This window comes from Sander vitreus, chromosome 2 (genome assembly GCF_031162955.1).
Source record: "Sander vitreus isolate 19-12246 chromosome 2, sanVit1, whole genome shotgun sequence".
Taxonomy (NCBI): domain Eukaryota; kingdom Metazoa; phylum Chordata; class Actinopteri; order Perciformes; family Percidae; genus Sander; species Sander vitreus.
Genome location: NC_135856.1, coordinates 28,573,886 through 28,596,063, shown reverse-complemented (window position 1 = coordinate 28,596,063; position 22,178 = coordinate 28,573,886). Strand labels below are relative to the sequence as shown.

Here is a 22,178-nt window from a genome sequence, read left to right as displayed (position 1 = left end):
ACCAAGAATGCTTTCAAAAATGGAAGTGTTAATAGTTTATTTTCATCAATTAACAAAATGCAGTGAATGAACAGAAGAGAAATATGAATCAAATCAGTATTTGGTGTGACCACCCTTTGCCTTCAAGACAGCATCAGTTCTTCTAGGTACACTTGCACAAAGTTTTTGAAGGAACTCGGCTGGTAGGTTGTTCCAAACATCTTGGAGAACTAACCACAGATCTTCTGTGGATGTAGGCTTCCTCAAATCCTTCTGTCGCTTCATGTTATCCCAGACAGAGTCGATGATGCTGAGATCAGGGCTCTGTGCCATGCCATCACTTCCAGGACTTCTTGTTCTTCTTTACGCTGAAGATAGTTCTTAATGACCTTGGCTGTATGTTTGGGGTCGTTGTCCTGCTAGAATAAATTTGGGGGCCAATCATATGCCTCCCTGATGGTATTGCATGATGGATGAGTATCTGCCTGTATTTCTCAGCATTGAGGACACCATTAATCCTGACAAAATCTCCAACTCCATTTGCAGAAATGCAGCCCCAAACTTGCAAGGAACCTCCACCATGCTTCACTGTTGCCTGCAGACGCTCATTATTGTACCGCTCTACAGCCCTTCGGTGAACAACCTGCCTTCTGCTACAGCCAAATATTTCAAATTTTGACTCATCAGTCCAGAGCACCTGCTGCCATTTTTCTGCACCCCAGTTCCTATGTTTTCATGCATAGTTGAGTCGCTTGGCCTTGTTTCTATGTTGGAGGTATGGCTTTTTGGCTGCAACTCTTCCATGAAGACTTCTCCGGACAGTAGATGGGTGTACCTGGGTCCCACTGGTTTCTGCCAGTTCTGAGCTGATGGCACTGCTGGACATCCTCCAATTTCGAAGGGAAGTAAGCTTGATGTGTTTTTCATCTGCTGCACTAAGTTTACTTGGCTGACCACTGTGTCTATGATCCTCAACATTGCCCGTTTCTTTGTGCTTTTTCAAAAGAGCTTGAACAGCACATCTTGAAACACCAGTCTGCTTTGAAATATTTGTCTGGGAGAGACCTTGCTGATGCAGTATAACTACCTATATACTATAATTGGTTGATCATACACCTGACTACAATCCTACAAAATCCCTGACTTTTTGCAAGTACCTATAAAAATTGATGCTGGTTTGAAGGAAAAGGGTAGTAAAACCAAACATTGATGTGATTTAGATTTTTCTTTTGTTCGCTCACTTTGCATTTTGTAAATTGATAAAAATAAACAATCATTATTTATAGTTTTGAAAGCATTCTTAGTTTATAGAATTTTTTCACACCTGCCTAAGACTTTTGCACAGTACTGTATATGCAAATATTCAGTGGAATAATTAACCCCCCTGGCTTTTTATTTGTAAATTGTCCCAAGAGGTCAGATTTTTTCACCTGAAGCTCTGTTGGCATAGCCCTGTAAGACTGTAAAGGCATAGCCTCAGTGCTTTTATTTTGAAAACACACCGCATCAGGAATGTGTGGACAGCTACTTCCGCTAAGATTGTCAGTGTCTAAAACTGATGTACTGAGGCAGTCTGTTCAAGCTTTTAGGTAAATTAACTTTTGTCTATAATTGATTATTGAAGATTGGTTTCTAGTCCAGGGCGTAGGATGTGTAGCTAGTCTCTGTTTCGCTCAAATTGACATTTAATTTGAGCTAGCATGCAGCTAACGTTAGCATGCTTCCAAAGCTAAACAAAGGGTGCAACAGAGTTATCCTAAGTTAGCTTTTATAGCTTTACCTCATATATCTATGGCTTTAACTTACAAGATGCTTCAGCCACCTGCACTTTTATAAGTAGTCTATTGCGTTTTGCTCAAAGAGATGTTAAAATGCGAACAATACAATTAGAAATGGAGACGTTTCTCTACAGGAAACAATGTTACAAGTTCCATTCCACAGCTTTAAAGAGGACATAAAACACTAGATGTAGCTAGCTAGCATCATTTACAAGATGGATTCCCACTCTAAAAAAGTAAAGGTTTAACACTGTCAGTGAAACTGGATTAAAATAATAAGTCATCTAAGTTACATTTTTCAAAGGTGAGCTAGCTCTCTCTTCTCCTAGTGTAGCCTGTGACGTCATGGGGTTGTTTGGTTTGGAAGTCCTACATTTGTGGTCACATTATACCCCTTTTACACCGAGGGCTCAACCAGGGTTGACTTTGTGTTTAAAAGTGTTAACCCACAATCGAGTCTGGGTATTGCAGGAAAGTTACACTTTTATTAAGCATTTTGGAAGCTAAATCCATGATCTGTAAATTCTTGTCATCACTTTTTAACACCGTACATTCATTAATTGATATTCTTAATTTATATAATCCTCTTCCATTCGTGTACCCAGGATCTGCAGTGTCAACTTTCTCATCCCTCAAAATAAACCCCCACACATTATCAGCACTCATGGATTCACCAGGTAGGAGGCACTGTTATGAATGAGCTACCAATAATTATATTATTTCTTAGGTTGCATTGTTACAAGAGCCTGAGCTTGTTCATTTAAGTTCATTGGTCATCACCATGATTACACCTCGGTCGTAGTATCATTTTAATTTGATTCTTTATAGAAATTGGTTCCGCTATCACGTACATTCATTCAATCATTGGTGGCCAACGCCTCAGTTTTGAGTGCCACAGCAATCTCTGGCCTCAAGTTACTTTACAGAACGTTGATCCCAAGTTTCTTGCAGTGTGATACAGATGTGCTACAGATTTAAAATTTTGGAAAAAGAGAGAACTGGTATTGGATCAGTACTCCATATCAGCAGATAACCTGAGTTTAGGTATCTGAGTTTTTATCAGGAGAGAAAAAGTTGTATTGGTGCATTGCTATTAATTTGTGTTCATTGCAACTCACATTGTTATCAAATCTTGACATAAGTAAAGGTTGTCGAGTCTGTCGCTAAGTGGCAATATCTTAATCCGTTCATAACAAAACAAGCTTCAGGTTTGTTCTTTTTCTTGGTTAGAGACACTGACTGAAGATATATCATATTTACTTCTGTGATGACCAACTGCCATCTGGACTTCCCCACAGCAACCCCGCAGCCAGTCATATGTGAGGTCTGTGGTACGTACTTCGAGACACGACGAGGGCTCTCCAGCCACGCACGCCTCCATCTACGTCAGCTCGGTGTGACGTCGTCAGAAAGCAGCGGTGCTCCCATTGAACTCCTCTACCAGCTCGTCCAGGAGAGAGGTGACTCTCTCCCTGATTTCAAAGCAGATACCTCTGCACCTGGGACGGCCACTCTCAAAAAGACATCAAAGCAGGAGTCCAGGATACCTTCAGCACCAGAGGACAGGAGTGACTTCTTAAAAGCAGGGAGTAGAGTCATGACAACTCCGCAAAAGCTGCATCAACAGGAATCTCCAGCCAGACTGAAAGAGTCACCAGTTGCTCTCCTCCACTCGCCCCCCTCTGGTGTTAGGCTGGGTGAGTCTAGAACAAGTGAAGGCAGCAGCTCATCATCAAAGCACAAAACCACAGCCAAGCCAAAGTGGGCGCCGCTAGCGACTGACGCCCCCATCACCTTAGGTACGGCTGAATTCTGAATCAATGTTTTAAAGAAATGTTGGCAGTAGTGAGGGGAGTAGCTGTGTGTGCAAGACGGAGCTAAAACACCCAGGTACCTTATGTGATTATATGACCACTGATAGCAGGTAGTTAGTCATGTAACAGTTGTTTTTAATAAAATTAGCATGACATCATTGTCTCATTGAGACTGAAATCCTCATCATTTTCTTCATTCTTGCAGCTTCAGACACTAACAATGAGGTCCATGTGTGCCAACTTTGTGGCTGCTGGTACGGCACACGCAAAGGCCTGTCCGGTCATGCTCGGGACCATCTGCGCCAGATTGGAATCCCTGACAGCGACATTAAGGGCAGCCCGATTGATTTGCTTTACAAGATTATGGAGGAGGAGGACCTCAAGCCCATCAGCAGCGCGAAACGGGAGCAGCTCACCTCAAACAATCCCCCTAGATCCTCCTCTAAACGACCCTCCAATCAATCCTCTCCACCTGTGTCTCCACCCAGCAAGCAGCCTAAATCGTCAGAGGACTTTACCTGTATTCTGTGCGGGGAGGAGTTTGAGAATCGTAAAGGCCTGGCCATCCATGCACGTGCTCACCTGCGTCAGATCGGAGTGGTTGACCTGCAGGGGAAAATCTCTGCAATTGACACCGTCCAGGAACTGGTCAGCAGTGGCATGCTAGAAGCCACACACTCTCCCAAAACATCTGCAGCGCTATCTCCAGCCCCGTTTGCCTCCACATCGCTCTCCTCAAGCCCTGCAAAATACACCCGGTCTCCTGTTAACAGGGCCCCAAAGGCTAAGAAAGGCTTTCGGCTAGCAGTGGACCCCCTTCATAGGAAGCCCAAGCCTGAGCCTTTGGAGATTGAGGTGTCTGTTGAGCCGAAGGGATCCAGCACTAACAGCAACTCTCCCACACAGAAGTCCGCTGCTGTTTCAAAGCCTGTCAATGCAGGTTAAACAGAGAGTCATTATTCAGAATTAGTTGTTGGCAAATGCTAGTTTTTTTGGTACCATATCATGTTATGACAATTGAATTTTTGATTCATACTCTCAGCAGCTGTGATATACCCCAGATTTTTGTATTAATGTTATGTATTAATTTGTTTGTTTGTATATGTACACCAGATATTGTGTATTAATCCTCTTTATTTCACTTCCACCATTTCCCAGTGTCCTTCACAGATGTACAGTCCCCGCCAACAGTTCTTTGTGATTTCTGTGGCCAGCTGTTTGAGACTCGCAAAGCCCTGTCATGCCACGCCCGTGCCCATCTGCGCCAGCTCGGCCTCAGCTGGTCGATCAAAACATCGCCGATTGATCTCCTCAAAGAGGTCATGATTCATGGTGAAGAAGGCAAGAAAGGGTCATCAGGCAAAGCCACGTGGACCCCTCAAGGCTCCAGAAGGTCCCTGGACAGCCTCCGGTCAGGGGAACCAGCCACCAACCCTTCCACCTCACCTCTTGATTATTCCATGAAAGAGAAATCCCCCCCTGGCAAGAGTGGTGCCGCCCACCCCGGTAAGACATTAACACCACAGGCTAATTACGTCAGTTTAACAACCATGTTGTTTTATGATAGTGAGCCACGTTGTTGTACTCTGTGACATGTTTCTCATTAACTAAGATGAACAAGGACACTGAGTCAATCCTACATAAACTGCCCTGGTGCCATAAATACTCACTAGAACACCAAATGTTTTACACAACTTTTACCTCAACAGGAAAACGGCAGTATTGGCATTGCTCTGCTGATACTCTAACTGATTCTACCTGCATGCACAAACGTTCTGTTAGGTGAGATATAGTCTCACATTGCCGGACCTACTGTATCTCTATAGCGATGTGGAGTAAGGTCTGGCTACACCACAGATACATTCTAAGATAGAAGAGAAAACAGTATCTGGGTTGTTTGCATTTCTTTTAAACCAATCACAACGCCTTGGACAGCGCTAAATTCCGGACGCAGCGACGGTAGCTCTGCAAAACAGTCACAGGGAGAAACTTGTTCTGGTGGAACATTTGCACCCCGCAAAAGAAAACGCCACATACAATATTTAATAAAGTTAACTAATTACACAATACAGTAACGTGAGCTATTTAAATTAGCTGGATATACGTGGTTAAATGTGATTTGCTCTTACCAGTGCACAAAACTATTCCTGGAACTCACTTGAACTGGTAATGCATGTCTAATCTGTCATTGGTAATGTAGATTCTGATCCTTGTTCCAAAATCTCTCATCTTTGTGTCAGACGCGTCCTGTGAGCTTTGTGGGTTTGAGTTTGAAAACCGCAAGGCGCTGGCCAGTCACGCGCGGGCCCACCTCCGACAGCTGGGAATTATTGAATGGAAGGCAGATGGAGCTAGTTCGCCAATTGAACTCCTCAGTGATTTGATGCGGAGGGACCCAGCCAAGGTAGCAGCAATAACCAGACGCTATCGTATGGGAGACCTTTACATCAAGAAGGTGGGCTGTGCTCTAAAATATGCTTAAAATACTTCTTATTCAGATTTGGATACACGCAAACAATGTATTAAGCAATGCCAATTTTAATTTACTGTATATTCATTTTCTTTCAGTCCCAGAGAGGTGCTGCGTCGCCCTCTCGGTCCACAGACTCTGACTCTGTCTCCGGCAGCAGCCTGAAGCCTTCAGTGGGCAGAGAGAACTTAGGTGTAACTGCTGGCTCATCCAGACACTCTCACAGCCACGTACGGACTATTGCAGCCCACGGCCCCCCCAGTGTGCGCTTCCCAAGGGGTGAGAGATGAAACTAGCTGGAAACAGATTTACTGTAATTGATGAAAACACATTTAGATTGGTTTCTGTTCCGTCACTCTATTTCCTTTCTGTGTGGTTTCAGGGGTCCATCCACCAAAACATGTTGTGCCTTCAGGGGAAGAAAATCAGGACACCAATCCCCAGCAGCCATCACGGTCTGGCAGCATCCCCGCTATGCTGCCAAAGCCTCCGCTAACACCGCTGGTCAAACTGGTGGGCAAAGTCTACTCCCTTCAGTGCAGGTCAGTCTATGAAGTACAAAATATAAATAATCACATTCCCCTTGGATTCAGTGAAGAATAGTGTTTAGAGTAATAGACCAATTTTCAGCAGCTTGCATTGTCAAGTATTAAAAATAAATCTTTATTTTTTTCAACATTTTTGCCATTATTAGGTAGAACTCAGTAGAGAAGTGACAGAAAATGAGGGGGGGGGGGGAGGAGACGGGGATGACGTTAGAGTTCTGCAAGTCCGTCGGGACCTGACAAGACCTGACGGGCTGAGTCCATTTGAGCCGGGTTCTAGCCTTTTTTTTTATTTTTTATTTATAGACTGGGCTTGGGTCAAACTCGGGCTCATATAACTTCTCTCCTTTCATTGTGCCCATATGTGCTGCAGAGCACACAGTGAGGAAACATGACAGAGAGCTAAAAGCAAAAAGGATAAGTCTGTCTCCCCATTAAAAAACGCTGTGCGCAATTCATTGATTATTCAAATCTCCAGACATGCTTATTATAAATGTATCTCTTAGTATTGTGTTTGTATGTATCAGAGAGAGAGAGCACGCTTTAAGCCCCTGACACACCAACCAGACGGCTGACCCCCGACAGAAAAGCCAGTTGGACTGATCAGTCTCCCCGAGTTGGTCAAAAAAGTGCCTCAGAACACACCAAAGTGACGAGACGTAATACGTCTCCATAACAGCAGGCGGCGCTAATATGTATTGTCGCCCAAAAATGAAAACCGGCAGCTGATTGGACGAACGCGTCACTGGGTCTGGTTTCTCCGGAAATTCAAAGACAGACTGTCATGGCGGCTTGTTCATAATATGATCTCATATTGTACTAAAATAGTTAACATACTAACATACCCACTGCATCAATTTGACGCAAAAGCATACATTGGCCTTATAGGACAATTCCGGCGCAAAATGAACCTAGGGGTTAATAACATATGTGTACCGAGTCGACCGTTCTCTGGGATCTGTTTTCATGCTAATCGAATGCGTCTCTAGCTTGACACAAGCTAGCGCAAACCGGTGATTAGCTTCTAACGCTAGCGTTCGGGGCACAGGGTAAATCGCTATTTCTACACCACTAACAAGGCTCAAAATAGCACCACACTTCAACGGAAGCATAATTCGGGTCCCTACACATAAACCGTAGCATTGAGAACTTTGTAAGTGTACAGACAGTTTATTAAAAAGATAGTTTATAAAGACAGTAGCGTTCATGTATACATGCGCGCACCATCTTGGAAAACAGTCATGACCAGTCGAACCACGAACCAGCCGTGTAACCAATAACGTAGCTCAAACACGGCGTTCGTGGTTCGACTGGTGAGCTATTTTGAGCCTTGTTAGTGGTGTAGAAATAGCGATTTACCCTCTGCCCCAAAGGCTAGCGTTACAAGCTAATCACCGGTTTACGGTAGCTTGTTTCAAACTAGAGACACATTTGATTAGAATGAAAACAGATCCCACGGAACGGTCGACTCGGTACACATATGTTATTAACCCCTAGGTTCATTTTGCGCCGGAATTGTCCTTTAAGTGATTGGTATCGGTCTCTGGCTAAAAAAATGCTTTGTTGACCTGGGGCTGGGTTAGTGCTTGGAATTTTTTTTATAAACAAGCTCTATTTTCAATGCTTGTTTATGCACTCTGACACCTTATTTACTTTCAAGGTACATGTCTTTATCTTGAAAAATTATAATTTGTACCTCAAAAACAGTTTTCTAGATTAATTATGTATGAAGAACAGTTAAATGTATTCATGTTAACATTAGTTTATTGAAAGATTAAAACGGTTTTCTCTTTCACTGTCACACACACACACACACACACACAATTACACAGAGCCACTGTTGATGAGGTGATGACGTTCACATACATTACGTTTCTTTGTTGAGCTTCACATAGGCTTACATTTAAAAATATATTTGGGGATACACTAGCAACATTACAACTCTGTTGTTAAATTACATTGTCAAGAAATTGGTGTACCTCATTTAATGCAGTTAAGATCATATCCCCCTCTCTGTGCTGCTGTTCAGGTTCTGTGAAGAAGTTTTTCATGGACCTCAGTCTGTTCAAGAGCGGTGGATCATACACCTGCAGAAACACATCCTGTCGCTGGGCTACAAAGGCAAAGCATCTCCTCCTGCTGCACCAGTGGCAGCTCCAGCACTTGTCCATCCAGTAGCTGTCTAGTCCACAAAGTCTTTCTGTAAAGCACACTAAACATCATTTTATTTCAAACTTCATCATTTTCAAATGTCACAACAAAGTCGAGAAGAAGCCTTTATGTCTATTTTGAGGCAACAGATCAGTCAGAAATGTGCAAATTAGATGTTCCTTTTTTGTCCTAAAGAGGGCAAGCTTGAGCCATATGAGGGAGCAGCAGCAGCAGAAGGTAATCCACTCAGGTAAAATCCACCCGAAACAATAGATCACAATTCTGATCACTGGACGTTTTTAGAAAATATCCAAAGATAGTTCAGTCCTCATTTTGATGGTCAGTGTGTTCTTCCTGCTCATAAATCCTACCATTTGTATAGATGTTGTAAATGTGTTGGAATGCCATTCAATATTTGTCATCAGCACGTTTCATGTCCCATACAGATAGAACGATCCTGGTCAATGATTTTCTTTTTGTTTTTTGTCCTACTGAGTAGACTGGTGTGGTCGCCATTTCACTGTGATATAGTATATCTCCTTTATATGCTTTTGAATTGTATGTATTTTAAAGATTTTTTTCTATAAATCTGGATGGATTAAACTGTTTTTCAAACACTGATAGAAGAAAGTTACATAATTTTTACCCAACTCGTGACAACTTTATTGGAAAAAAAAGGTAATCAGTACTTTAATGTCCTGAAAATCAAAGCCTCAGCCGTCTTGACCATAGAGACACTGTGTTTCCGTTATTGCCATTTTCTTCAGGTATATCTGCAAGTTATAGTAGTTTTTGTATTAATTATTTTCTATTGTCAATGTCTGTGAAAGGATTGTAACTTAACTTTAAAACTGATACCTCCCTGACTTTCTCGGTTGCCTATAACAGCATGTGGACTGATTTCTATGTAGAGGACCCAGGACAGGTTTTTCAAAGGCAGTGCCCGCTACCCCCCCTCTCCCCCCCAATACTTCCGGTGCCTTTGCTCGGGGTGTTATCTACTGGACTAAATGGCAACGCAGATTTTGGTGCCACTTAAATGTCTGCGCTGCCCCTCTGGTGCTCCGAAACGGACGTAACAGACAAAGAAGCATTTCTGCATGTCATGCTAGTTAACATTACACCTGGCAGCAGGTAAGGCTAGCCTACCGTTAGTTACTAGCTGGCTTAAACACAGCTTAAATGCTTAAAGCTAAACTGTCTAAAGTGTGGCTGTATTTTACTGCAAAGGATTCCAACAGCAGGACGTGCAGCTGTCTGCAGCTAAAGACACAGTGGAGCCTAGCTGTACTTTTTGAGACACCATGGCCACTGCCGGAGTCGGAGAATCAACAAAGACTGGGCTTAATGATGCATTCAATTGCACCTTGTAAAATCATGGTGCATTCATGTGCACCTCCAGAAACTTAACCTATTGTTGTAAATTACCTTTTTGCCATCTAGTGTTGTTTACCAGCAATTGACTTGTGAAATAAGTTATAATATTTCAAATAAATTATTTAAATGAATGTTTAATTTAAATCAATGGACAAATAATGACAACAAACAACAAACACCCTGCACTTCACTAGCAGCCACAGTGCTCTGTGTAAGACTCCGATAATACAGATAGTTTCTCCATATAGCGGTTTCCAAAACAAGCCAATATAAAACAATGTAGTTCAAGTTGCTTGTTTAGACATAAAACTCTGCCTGTGTCAGATAGATGCTACATAACTGACCACTTGTGAAAAAACTCTTGTCCATAATTCCATTTTCACTTTTCTTCTCATGTAAAAACACTATCATTGTTGTGTCTCAGACTTGGTTAACATTTCAAACTTCACACCAGAATCTAATTCCCCCTCATGGAAGAACGTGTGAACAGCACTGTTTTGAATAACTGTCAATTTCTCCACAGTCTTCAATGCAGATTTCTGCTTTTCTGATGGTGCCTGTAGTCCCTAAAAATCCTTTGTTTACACATTCCTTGAAACATGAAGGCTTAATATTCCTTCTCTGCCACGTTGCATTATAACCGCATCTCCCCTTTGTATAAACAACCTCATGCTCACAGTCCGATAAGAGTTCAGCTTTCAAACGGCATCATTGTCTTGAAAATGTGGAAGTCATGAAAATAAAAAGAAGTACATTCAGCATCAGATTTATCACCGTGACCTCACCACACAAGTATGTGTTTCTGTACTCCTCAGTCCTGAAAGGGTTTCCATTTCATAGACATATTGTTGATAAATACAGTATATAGCCATAACTGTGTTGACAAAGGGTCATTAATCTTACTACCTGTCTGGCTTCTGCACTAGGTCCTCCATCCTTTATTGCTCTTGGGTGGAGCTTGAATCCCTCAGCTCACAAAGAACGGCTTAAATTGGTAAACTCTGCACACAACCATAAAGAATAATCTGCCCCGTGTCTGCTTAGATTCTCTCAAAACGTGTGTGTGTATGTAGTTTTTTTTACATCCTGAATAGCTGTAAAATACATTTCAAAAAGCATTATTTAAATTGATGTATTACTATACATTTCATTTTTCATTCATTTTTCATTTTAATATTTATCTCGAACAATCAACAATGTTGCAAGAAAACAAAACAAAACAAAAATGAAAACCACAAAATAAAACACAAGCAATCAGAATTTACCAAAAACTCCAAAAAAATAATAAAGGATAAGTCCGAGAAGGAGCAGGCGGAAGCAAATAGCTTATTTGGTCCTGCCCCTACTTCACAATATATTATTACAAAACAAATAGATATGCAAATACAGCATACAATCTTTCAGGTCTTACAATAACTTACAACAATATACAACAATACCTTTACATTACAATTCCATTCCTGTGTTTCGGTCTATTCTTTTCTGTATTGTTCAAGTAATGATTTTTTTAACCTATTTTTGAACGGAATGATATTATGGCTCTGTTTGATGTCATTGTTCAGTCCATTCCATAAGGTCACCCCACAATCTGAAACACACATGCTGTTAACAGCAGTTCGCATAAGAGTTTGTTTGAACTTACAATGTCCTCTTAGATGATATCCCCCGTCTCTTTCATTAAACATGCGCGTATGTTACATGGTAAATTATTTTCTTTAACTTTAAACATAAATTGTGCAGTTTTAAATGTAACAATGTCTATACATTTCAGCAAATGTGAATTAAAAAACAGATGATTAGTGTGCTCATAATACCCGGCGTGATTTATTATCCTGATTGCTCTTTTTTGCAATGTGCATATATTTTGTAAGTTGCTTTTGTAGGTATTTCCCCAAACTTCCACACAATATAACATATATGGTAAAATAAGCGTGCAGTACAGAGTATGTAATGTATTTTGGTATGTATCTAGTTTTGCTCAATATACCAATACTCCTGGTTGTCTTTGTGCACAGATATTTAATGTGGGGCTTCCAGCACAGTTTGTGGTCAAGTACAACACCCAGAAATGTACTTTCATAGACTCTTTCAATTGTTTCATTATCAATTACTATTTTAACATCTGTATTTATAGTACGATTTCCAAATATCATGAATTTAGTTTTGTTCAAGTTTAAAGATAACTTATTTGAATCAAACCAAAGTTTCAGATACATAAATACTGCAGGTGAGATCAGATTTAAATCTATATGACAGCTGAAGTGTCTCATACAACTTGTTCAGATATGAAAAAAATGTGTTTTATTCTAAAGAGGGACAGCTTTGTCCATGTGTGGTGCAAAGTATATTGAACAGCTGCTGAATGGACCCTCTGTTCTGCTGTGAAGTAGAGAAAACACCTCACAGAAATGCTGAGAAGATGATCTGTAATAACTCTCTATGCAGCATAACACAATTTCTGTCTCCACCATAGACCGTACATGGTCTCCACTCTCCTCTGTCTCTGCTATATATTCATGTCACAGTGATGATCTCTGGAGTCTCATTCTTTGTAATTTACTACCAAGGGGAGCAGGCAGCGTTTCTGTCTGCCTTCAGTCACTGATGGCTAAATCTGATGTCTACTCCTCTGCTGGTACACCAATCTCAAGGAATTTAGTGAGCGAGTGATGCCACCTAACAGGGTCTGAACAGGTTGTAGCTCACAGCTATCAACGCCCGATGGTTTAATCACAGACTCAGGGGACTCAAAGCAGCTATTTCCAAGCACTCATTGAAGTGAGAGCCCAAATTAGGAGCACATCTGTCTTCCAGGGCTGTGGGATTTGTAAGATCTGGTAAAATAACTGGGTTTCTGACTGTGGTCCATGGGATTTAAAACTGGAAGCTGGACAGTCTAGCACAACCATTCAATCCTTATTAGCTTATTCTTGACAAGACTGCATTCATCATTGTGGACTTTAGGAAGAATAGGAGTTCTAAAGTCTAAGTCACCAGGAAATTGAATAACTTGCAAATGCCATTAACTTTCCAATTAATTGTGATTTATTAACATGACATGTATGAGGTTTTAGGGGACACTTAATGGATTATAATTCCCTACGATGTTTCAATGTGGTTTTCCACATGGTTTAAATGTTTTAAAGCGCCCATATTATGCTCATTTTCAGGTTCATAATTGTATTTTAAGGTTGTACTAGAATAGGTTTACATGGTTTAATTTTCAAAAAACACCATATTTTTGTTGTACTGCACAGCTCTCTCTCACTGCTGCAGAGCCTCTTTTCAACTGGTCTCTGTTTTAGCTACAGAGTGAGACCTCTTTTCTTCTTCTTCTTCTGTACTATCCTTGATTGCACTCGCACATGCGCAGTAGCTCAGATGTAGATCATGTCAGCCAGCTAGCTCCATAGACAGTAAAAGAAAGGCTGTTTCTCCAGCTTCGGTCAGTTACAAGGCAGGATTAGCTGGGAGACTTCTAAATGAGGGCGCACATGTAAGTAGTTCTTTTGTAGATTATGGTGAACTTGTGTGTGTTGTAGCAGTGCTTTGCTATTGAGAACGAGGTAGCATGCTAGCGTTAGTATTAGCTAACAGATTTAAACATGAGTTAAACATGAAGCATAAAACACACATAGAAAACAGACACAGTTAAAGAAAAAAGCTGCAGCTGTAAAAAAAAATCTTTGTGTAGAGGTGTTAAAATGTGTAGGTATTACTTTTTTTGTCTGTATGTGGCAACATCAGCATATCCACATTTTTCATAAGGGTCATATCTAATGTTAGCAAAATAAAATATTACTAACCTAAATATGACTTTTCATCCATCCACACGACGTTCGCTACACTTTCAAACGAGGCCACGCCTATTTAGGAGACAGGAAGTGTGTACCGTTTCCAACTGTTGGCGCAGCTTGTTATTTGGTTATGGAGAATCTTTGCGTGTGTTGACGTTTACGAAGTATTCAAGTTTTGTTCGGTAAGTAGGGTCGTAGAAATGCGGCCCTGAAATACAGTGTTGTAGTTGAGACCACCTAAACTGAGACCAAGTCATCACCAAGGACCAGAGTGTGTGGAGACCGAGACAAGACCAAGACTTTGAGGGATTGAGACAGAGACAAGACCAAGACCAGGACAGGGCGAAACCGAGTCAAGCCCAAGACCAGACCAGTGAGTCCCACACTACATGACACGATCAAATGTGGAAAATGCTAACCATAGGCACTGCTCAAATTGATCTCAAGGGATCCACATTCCCATAAAAAACACCTGCAGAAAACAAATTAAAGGTCCCATGACATGGTGCTCTTTGGATGCTTTTATATAGACCTTAGTGGTCCCCTAATACTGTATCTGAAGTCTCTTGTATATAGACCTTAGTGGTCCCCTAATACTGTATCTGAAGTCTCTTTCCCGAAATTCAGCCTTGGTGCAGAATTACAGCCACTAGAGCCAGTCCCACAATGAGCTTTACTTAGGATGTGCCATTTCTGTGTCTGTAGCTATTGAGGAGGAGAGAGGGGGGGCAAGGTGGAGGGTGGGGGTGTGGCCTTGACCAACTGCCATGCTTCGCTTGTTTTCAAGCCATGATGTCTCTCTCTTTCTCATGGGTGGGCCAAATTCTCTCGGCGGGCAAAGCAGAGAAAGGGGAGGTAACCTTGCTCCTTATGACCTCATAAAGAGGAGACTCCAGATCGGCCCATCTGAGCTTTCATTTTCTCAAATCGGGGACCATAGGCAGGCTGGGGGAATGCATATTAATGTTAAAAAACCTCATAAAGTGAAGTTTTCATGCCATGGGACCTTTAAGATTCTTCTTCATTCACAGGACATTAGGGCGGGGCAGGTGATCACACAAAGACCGGAAGGAAAGTTACCTGCAACAGAAACAAACGGTGAGTTTCCAATATAAAAATGTAAAAAGAAAACCAAAACATGACCTAGGAGCGAGAGCTGGGCGTGCCACGCAATATGTGGAAACACCTGGTATCACTCAGCTATTTTAAGCAAACATATTAAGCATAAATTTCCTCCTAATATCCAGTCATCAAGTGTAACAACGGTGTATTAAATTGTGTTTTTTTTCTTTTAGTTACTTCCTTGAAAGGAAGGTAAAGGTAGAAGTTTGTAACTGTTGATTTGTTATTTGGGCAAAAGCAAAGCAGCGGATCAAAAGGGAATAAGGCTTTCTCTCCCTTCGCGAGTTTGTCTATGACTCATGTCTGAAAGGAGATTCTTCCAGCATCTCCAGTATGATTTATAGCATGTTTTAGGGGCTTGGCAGAAGATGGAGTTTTATCACAGAACTTGTGGCTTTGCAATCATCCCTCAGGGAGGACCGATTCCCCAAGACTGTGCAGTGTTTGCACTTTTGTACTTTTCCCACTTTTCTGTTTAGGGTTGAGTTTGAGTTTTCTTTTTTCTTTTTCTAAATAGCTGGTGTTGGTATACTGCATGTAACGGCATTTGTGAAACAAACAAGCTCCTTGTATTTTTGCACCAGGAGTAAAGCCATCAGTCCCTTGGATCACACAGTATGATACAGCATTTTACTGCACTGTCATTTTTCAGGCAGGGAGGTTATGATTATGTCATCAAAGTGCACCTGGCTGCTCAGGTTGCCAGCTTTGCAGCATTCAGACTCACGCTGGACACACGAGCGCAGAGCCTTTCCCAGGGGGGCCGTGCTGCTGCTGGTGTCATCATGCCGCTGTTTTTGAGACTGCTCAGATGACCTCGCATAACTCCTGCGTTTACAGATTCTGGATCAGTCAAACATAATCTGAAACCTATTTGCCACAAGCAATTTATCACTCCAGTGAATTACAGTGGAACAAACACATGATTTACTGCCAAGGGCCTTTTTGGAAATCCAGCCCAGACCCATATTTGTGTATCACATCTCAGCTGTACAAGATGTTAACAAGCGAAAGTTGTGCAAGGCTGGAAAACAAAACAAGACACCAACTGCTGGAGAAGATGCAGCAGATGTTTGACAGACAGGCTGCAACTCTACCTCTGACCCCCTGAACAGAGCAGAGCATTAAGTGTGTGTTTGGAATTACTGCATCTGCAAACATAACAGAGATGTTGGGCATTACTATGTTTTATACCTCATCGATAAAACTGACAATCTTTTACATTTATTCTAAAAAAAGGAAACAATGTTTTCATTTTGTTTCAGCATGTTTTTTTATCAGATGGAATAATCATATTCCAAAGTCACAAATTAGATACAGAGCTCTTTTTTTTTATTTATTTTTTTTTAACCCTGCTTTTAATCTTCTAGAGATTTTTGTGTGATGATTGTTTCACTACTTTACATAAATATTCCTTCCCCAGACAGATGTGATCATGAAAATATGGCCGCTGTAGAGATTTAGAACATCCTGCCATCACACTATATTCTGATAACTAGCTGTGGCTTGGAGCCCTGTTTTTGCCTGGGTTGATGCAGAACGACACTCACATCTGGTCAGGGTTTGGATGTGTGGCAGTAGCCTATGTTTGTGTGGATGTATATGCGTCTGACAGCAGGTCAGAATCAAGTTTTTATTTTTGTTTTATTTATTTATTTCTTGTTATTATTTAGTGTTTTTTTTATTTATATAATTTTTTTTCCAACACACCCACTATATTTTCTCCTCCCAGGAAACTAAACAAACACTCACATCTGGCATCATGTGAGAACGCCAGCAACGGTCATTCAGACTTGGCCTCGGGTGTCTCCAACGACCATAATGTCTGTTGTTACAACAGCCAGGAGCACTAACAAACAAAGTGGTATCACTCATCTTGACAACAACCCCACCGAGGTTAAATAGCTGGGTTTCCCTACTGTTCAGTCAGAACCGAAGAAGTCTCTCAGATGAGAGACAAAACGTCTTCCAGCAGCTTTAACCAGGTCCAGTTGCCGTTGATTTTTAACCTTCCTTGGAGAACACATCACCCACTTACATACAATCATAACAAGCATTATATGTGACAACAAACATTACATAAATGATATACAGTCTAGCACAAAAGCATTGGGCGATACAACAACAGAACAGCATACACAAGCAGTAAGACAAAGAGGCAAAGCAAAACAGCAGCAGCAAACATATGCAATTGACAACAGTAAGCAACAGACAGATACAGGGCATATTAGTGGGTCGGGAAATAGCAGCATTTCAGTGAAATAAATATCCATAATAGAGTTCTTAAAAGCTGACTTGGAGATAAAATTCTCCAACTTTAGTGTTTTTTTTGCACGTGGTTCCAGTCTTTGGCTGCAGCAGACCGGAATGACGACAGACTATACGGTACTAATACGGTATTTGTTTTGGGAACTTTCAAACAGAATACGGTTATAAAAACAGGTGTTAGAGTACAGCTAAAGGAGATATAAACAGGAAAAAAATGTCTGTGTTTGGAGCTATCGGAGCGTTTCAGTGAACACACACAAATATATGTCTCCACAACACAATAACAAGACATTTGAAATACGACAACATGTATGGGACCCCAGAGAGCAGACACCAGAAAAAAAACATTAAAGAAATTCTCATTTCATTTTCTCTAGAGTTCCATTAATCTATCAATCTGATGTCTTTGGTTTCGCTCCAGAGTTCTATCAATTTAGTTTGTGATGATGTGGTTTGACTTGCTAATTTTATTTAGACAGACAATTAATAATGACACACTTAATGTGTCAGTAATGAATAGCAATTAGGATGTGAAGCTCTAATATGCCACTGAACATAAAACCTGCAGTTGCTGATTTGTTTGTCTTTTTTGGCCATGTGAGAGCAGCAGAAACAAGCTTAAGTCTTAATACATCCATGGTGGAAATTTGTTACCAAACAGTTATCTATTTACACGTCCAGCAGACATGGAGCAACAATAGCATTCATTTAGAGTTATGCCTCTGACTGCAAGGAAGATTTATATATATGTATTCATTTTTTAGCTCTGATTCCAGAGTAAAATATGTGGCTCTACGGTGCCTTAAGCCAGAAGGAGAATGTCCTCTGTGATAAGATTAATATGGGATCAGGAGTAGGGCTGCACAATATATCATTTTTTTTATTGACATGACATATCAACCGGCGCAATATACACATCGCGAAAGGCTGCGACATATCGCGAAAGACACATTTTTAGTTGAAAGAAATTATTAGTAGAAAAATGCACTTTAAAATGTAACTGTCATTTTTTAGTGGTGCCTTTTATAATCAATTCAATTCAATGTTCAGTTTGTTTTTTCTGCAATTTGTTGTATTTAACCAGAATGCTGAAAGCAGCAGAAATGCAGAACTGAGTACGCTTTAATAGCTCTTTATTTATCGCAAGTAATATCGTTATTGCGATATTCAACAATGTTATCGATATCGCATATTTTCCTCATATGGTGCAGCCCTAATCAGGAGATTCTTTCTACAGCCAACAGAGAAGAAAAGACAGCAGCTCATACACAACACAACAATGACATCAAGGTATTAATGAGAAATATGGGAACAGGGACAAAAGAGCTCTTGAATGTCTTGGTCTTACACCTAGGTACAACGTACCTGCGACCAGACGGCAGCCGCCTGTATTCCTAAGACAAGGGGCGACTAGGGTCAGCAAGTTGGCCTTCCTCATGGCTCTGAGCCTGTAGTAGTGTTTTCACAATGCTGTTTAGTCTATGCTTATTTTTCAAAGTGAGAGACCCAAACCAGCAGATAAAAGAGAAAGTTAAAACAGACTCGATAAAACAAGAACACAACATATTCATAAAAGATGTATCAACATCAAAATATCTCAACTTCCGATAAAAGTACTTTCACTGGTGGACCTTAGCACAAAGCGCATCTGTGTTAGCATCAAATGTCAGATTATGGTCTATAATTCTACCCAGATGTTTGTACTGCACAACAGCCTGGCCATGAATAAAAACACAGAACTTGGCGGAGGCTTCTTCTTTCTAAAATCAATAATCATTTCTTTGGTTTTCAAGACATTCATGTTTAGGAATGAGTGCTTACCCCAATCAATAAAGTCATTCACCACTACACCATGTTTAGTGTCCTTATCATTAAGTAGCGACAAAACAACTGAATCATCTGCAAACTTAACAATGTGTCTGTCTACATCTCGTCTCCTGTACTCATTGGTGTATAAGTTAAATAAAAGTGGTGAAAGGACACATCCCTGAGGGGAGCCGAAAGTATTAAAAGTATTTGATAAAACACCATTTTGCCTCACCCTCTGAGATCTGTCTGTTAAAAAGTCAACTAGTCAGCATACTAGATTCTTGTCAATATTGTGTATGTTGGTGAGACGATCAGCTGAAATGTGAGGCTGTATACAGTTTAAAGCAGAGGAAAAGTCAATAAAAACCAAGCGAGCACCCAGTAACAAGTTAAGTAAGGCGTTCCGTGTTTTGGTCTTGGGCACGGGAAACAATTACAGAGGCTTTCCAAAGACGGGGGAACCTGTGGAGCTGAAGAGACTTTGTGAAGATAAAAGAGAAGGTGCCAGCCAGCTGCTCTCTGCACAATGCTTCAGAAGTCTAACCCCAGTGTTGTCTGGTACCAGACTTTTTTTTCGCCTTCACTCCCCTGAAGAGTTTTAAAACCGTGACGCAATTGATATTCACTGAAATGTCCATCTCAGGGGGTGAATTTCTGTGTCAGTTCATTACTAAAATCATGGCTGCTAAATAGATCGATAGAGATAGAGATCGATTGTCCAATTTTCACTTGGAGCAAAAAATTTCTAAATATTTTTTACTGTAACTAGAATCTTGTACGAATTGACTCCGTTGGAATGAAGGAATACTAGTCAGTGTGTATTTCCTGGAGGTAAGAAGAGAAGGGGGAAGGCAGGGCTATACGTTTAATTATCTTGTCACATAATACTCCTAATAACACCACATTATTTATAAAACTATTTGGCATTAACGTGGTAGGACGTTTCCATCACTGGGCCATTTTAATCAATGCATATTTCTGTCAGGGAGTTCAAAAGTGCAGATCAAGCTTTTCTTTTGCTGCCTTTGATTTGTATTGACTGGCAACTTCAGAGAGGAATTTAACAAACAAAAACTAATCACACTGCCCATATTCATTGAAGAGGAAACCATGTAAGCAAATGTAGCTCAGCGTGAATTCTTTCAGGGAGACTTCAATAACTTTATCACTTCTCTCCTAAACTGATCAGCTGTTTTCGTGGGAGTCACTTTTCAGTCAAACCAATCAGAATCGGCCATGTATTTTACAAGCCAATCACAGCATGACATCCATGTTTTAAATCTGTTCTCTCATCTGCGGCTGTCAGTTGTCATTTCAGGAAAGAGTGCGACCCTCCTCCTCCTCCCCTTCCACCTCCAGGCATCTTTACCCACGGCACTCTCGATCTTCTTCCGGTTGACCGCTCCCTTCGACTGCTTCGATCCGGTCTTCGTGCCCCTTCATCGCCACCACCAGTGTCTAGACTCCATCGGGGGATATGTCTGGGTTTTTCTAACCCTTTAAAACATATATATATATTTTATACGATGGAGTCCAATCTCCAAAGACTATGTACAATTCATATTTTGCATATCCATCCATCCATCCATCCATCCATCCATCTTCATCCGCTTATCCGGGGTCGGGTCACGGGGGTTGCAGCTCCAGCAGGGGACCCCAAACTTCCCTTTCCCGGGCCACATTAACCAGCTCCGACTGGGGGATCCCGAGGCGTTCCCAGGCCAGCTTAGAGATATAATCCCTCCACCTAGTCCTGGGTCTCCCCCGAGGCCTCCTCCCAGCTGGACGTGCCTGGAACACCTCCCTAGGGAGGCGCCCAGGGGGCATCCTTACCAGATGCCCGAACCACCTCAACTGGCTCCTTTCGACGCAAAGGAGCAGCGGCTCTACTCCGAGCTCCTCACGGATAACTGAGCTTCTCACCCTATCTCTAAGGGAGACGCCAGCTACCCTCCTGAGGAAACCCATTTCGGCCGCTTGTACCCTGGATCTTGTTCTTTCGGTCATGACCCAGCCTTCGTGACCATAGGTGAGGGTAGGAACAAAAACTGACCGGTAGATTGAGAGCTTTGCCTTCTGGCTCAGCTCTCTTTTTCGTCACAACGGTGCGATAAATTGAATGTAATACCGCACCTGCTGTGCCGATTCTCCGACCAATCTCCCGCTCCATTGTCCCCTCACTCGCGAACAAGACCCCAAGGTACTTGAACTCCTTCACTTGGGGGTAAGGACTCATTCCCTACCTGGAGAAGGCACTCCATCGGTTTCCTGCTGAGAACCATGGCCTCCGATTTAGAGGTGCTGATCCTCATCCCAGCCGCTTCACACTCGGCTGCGAACCGATCCAGTGAGTGCTGAAGGTCACAGGCCGATGATGCCATCAGGACCACATCATCTGCAAAAAGCAGCGATGAGATCCCCAGCCCACCGAACTGCAACCCCTCTCCACCCCGACTACGCCTGATATCCTGTCCATAAATACTACAAACAGGATTGGTGACAAAGCGCAGCCCTGGCGGAGGCCAACTCTCACCTGAAACGAGTCCGACTTACTGCCGAGAACCCGGACACAGCTCTCGCTTTGGTCGTACAGAGATTGGATGGCCCTGAGAAGGGGACCCCCTCACCCCCGTACTCCCGCAGCATCTCCCACAGTATCTCCCGGGGCACCCGGTCATACGCCTTCTCCAGATCCACAAAACACATGTAGACTGGTTGGGCATACTCCCAGGCTCCCTCCAGGATCCTTGCGAGAGTAAAGATCTGGTACGTTGTTCCATGACCAGGACGGAATCCGCATTATTCCTCTTCAACCTGAGATTCGACTATCGACCGAACCCTCCTTTCCAGCACCTTGGAGTAGACTTTACCGGGGAGGCTGAGAAGTGTGATACCCCTGTAATTGGCACACACCCTCTGGTCCCCCTTTTTAAAAAGGGGAACCACCACCCCGGTCTGCCACTCCTTAGGCACGGTCCCAGACTTCCACGCAATGTTGAAGAGGCGTGTCAACCAAGACAACCCCTCCACACCCAGAGCTTTAAGCATTTCTGGACAGATCTCATCAA

The 22,178-nt window shown here is 42.0% G+C and overlaps 1 protein-coding gene across 2 annotated transcripts; it reads left to right on the top strand.

Annotated features, from left to right (window-relative positions):
• Positions 1-1,481: 1,481 nt before the first annotated feature.
• LOC144526848 (protein Wiz-like) lies at positions 1,482-9,367 on the top strand. Of its 2 annotated transcripts, XM_078264553.1 has the most exons (9): positions 1,482-1,568; positions 2,363-2,434; positions 3,056-3,556; positions 3,777-4,511; positions 4,730-5,077; positions 5,812-6,026; positions 6,140-6,320; positions 6,424-6,583; positions 8,616-9,367. In XM_078264553.1, exons 2-9 carry the CDS (start codon positions 2,422-2,424, stop codon positions 8,770-8,772), a joined length of 2,310 nt encoding a protein of 769 aa, XP_078120679.1. In that variant the 5' UTR covers positions 1,482-1,568; positions 2,363-2,421; the 3' UTR covers positions 8,773-9,367. The 2 variants fall into 2 exon arrangements, with proteins under 2 accessions (XP_078120679.1, XP_078120671.1); XM_078264545.1 differs by lacking the exon at positions 1,482-1,568 and having other exon boundaries at positions 2,988-3,556.
• The last annotated feature ends 12,811 nt before the right edge of the window (positions 9,368-22,178 follow it).

What these genes read in the sequence shown, in the direction of transcription:
- LOC144526848 (XM_078264545.1), top strand. Translation starts at nt 3,025, where the DNA reads ATGACCAACTGCCATCTGGACTTCCCCACAGCAACCCCGCAGCCAGTC. An exon ending in TTCAAAGCCTGTCAATGCAG is followed by an intron (nt 4,512 to 4,729) that starts GTTAAACAGAGA and finishes ACCATTTCCCAG; the next exon opens with TGTCCTTCACAGATGTACAG. An exon ending in GAGACCTTTACATCAAGAAG is followed by an intron (nt 6,027 to 6,139) that starts GTGGGCTGTGCT and finishes ATTTTCTTTCAG; the next exon opens with TCCCAGAGAGGTGCTGCGTC.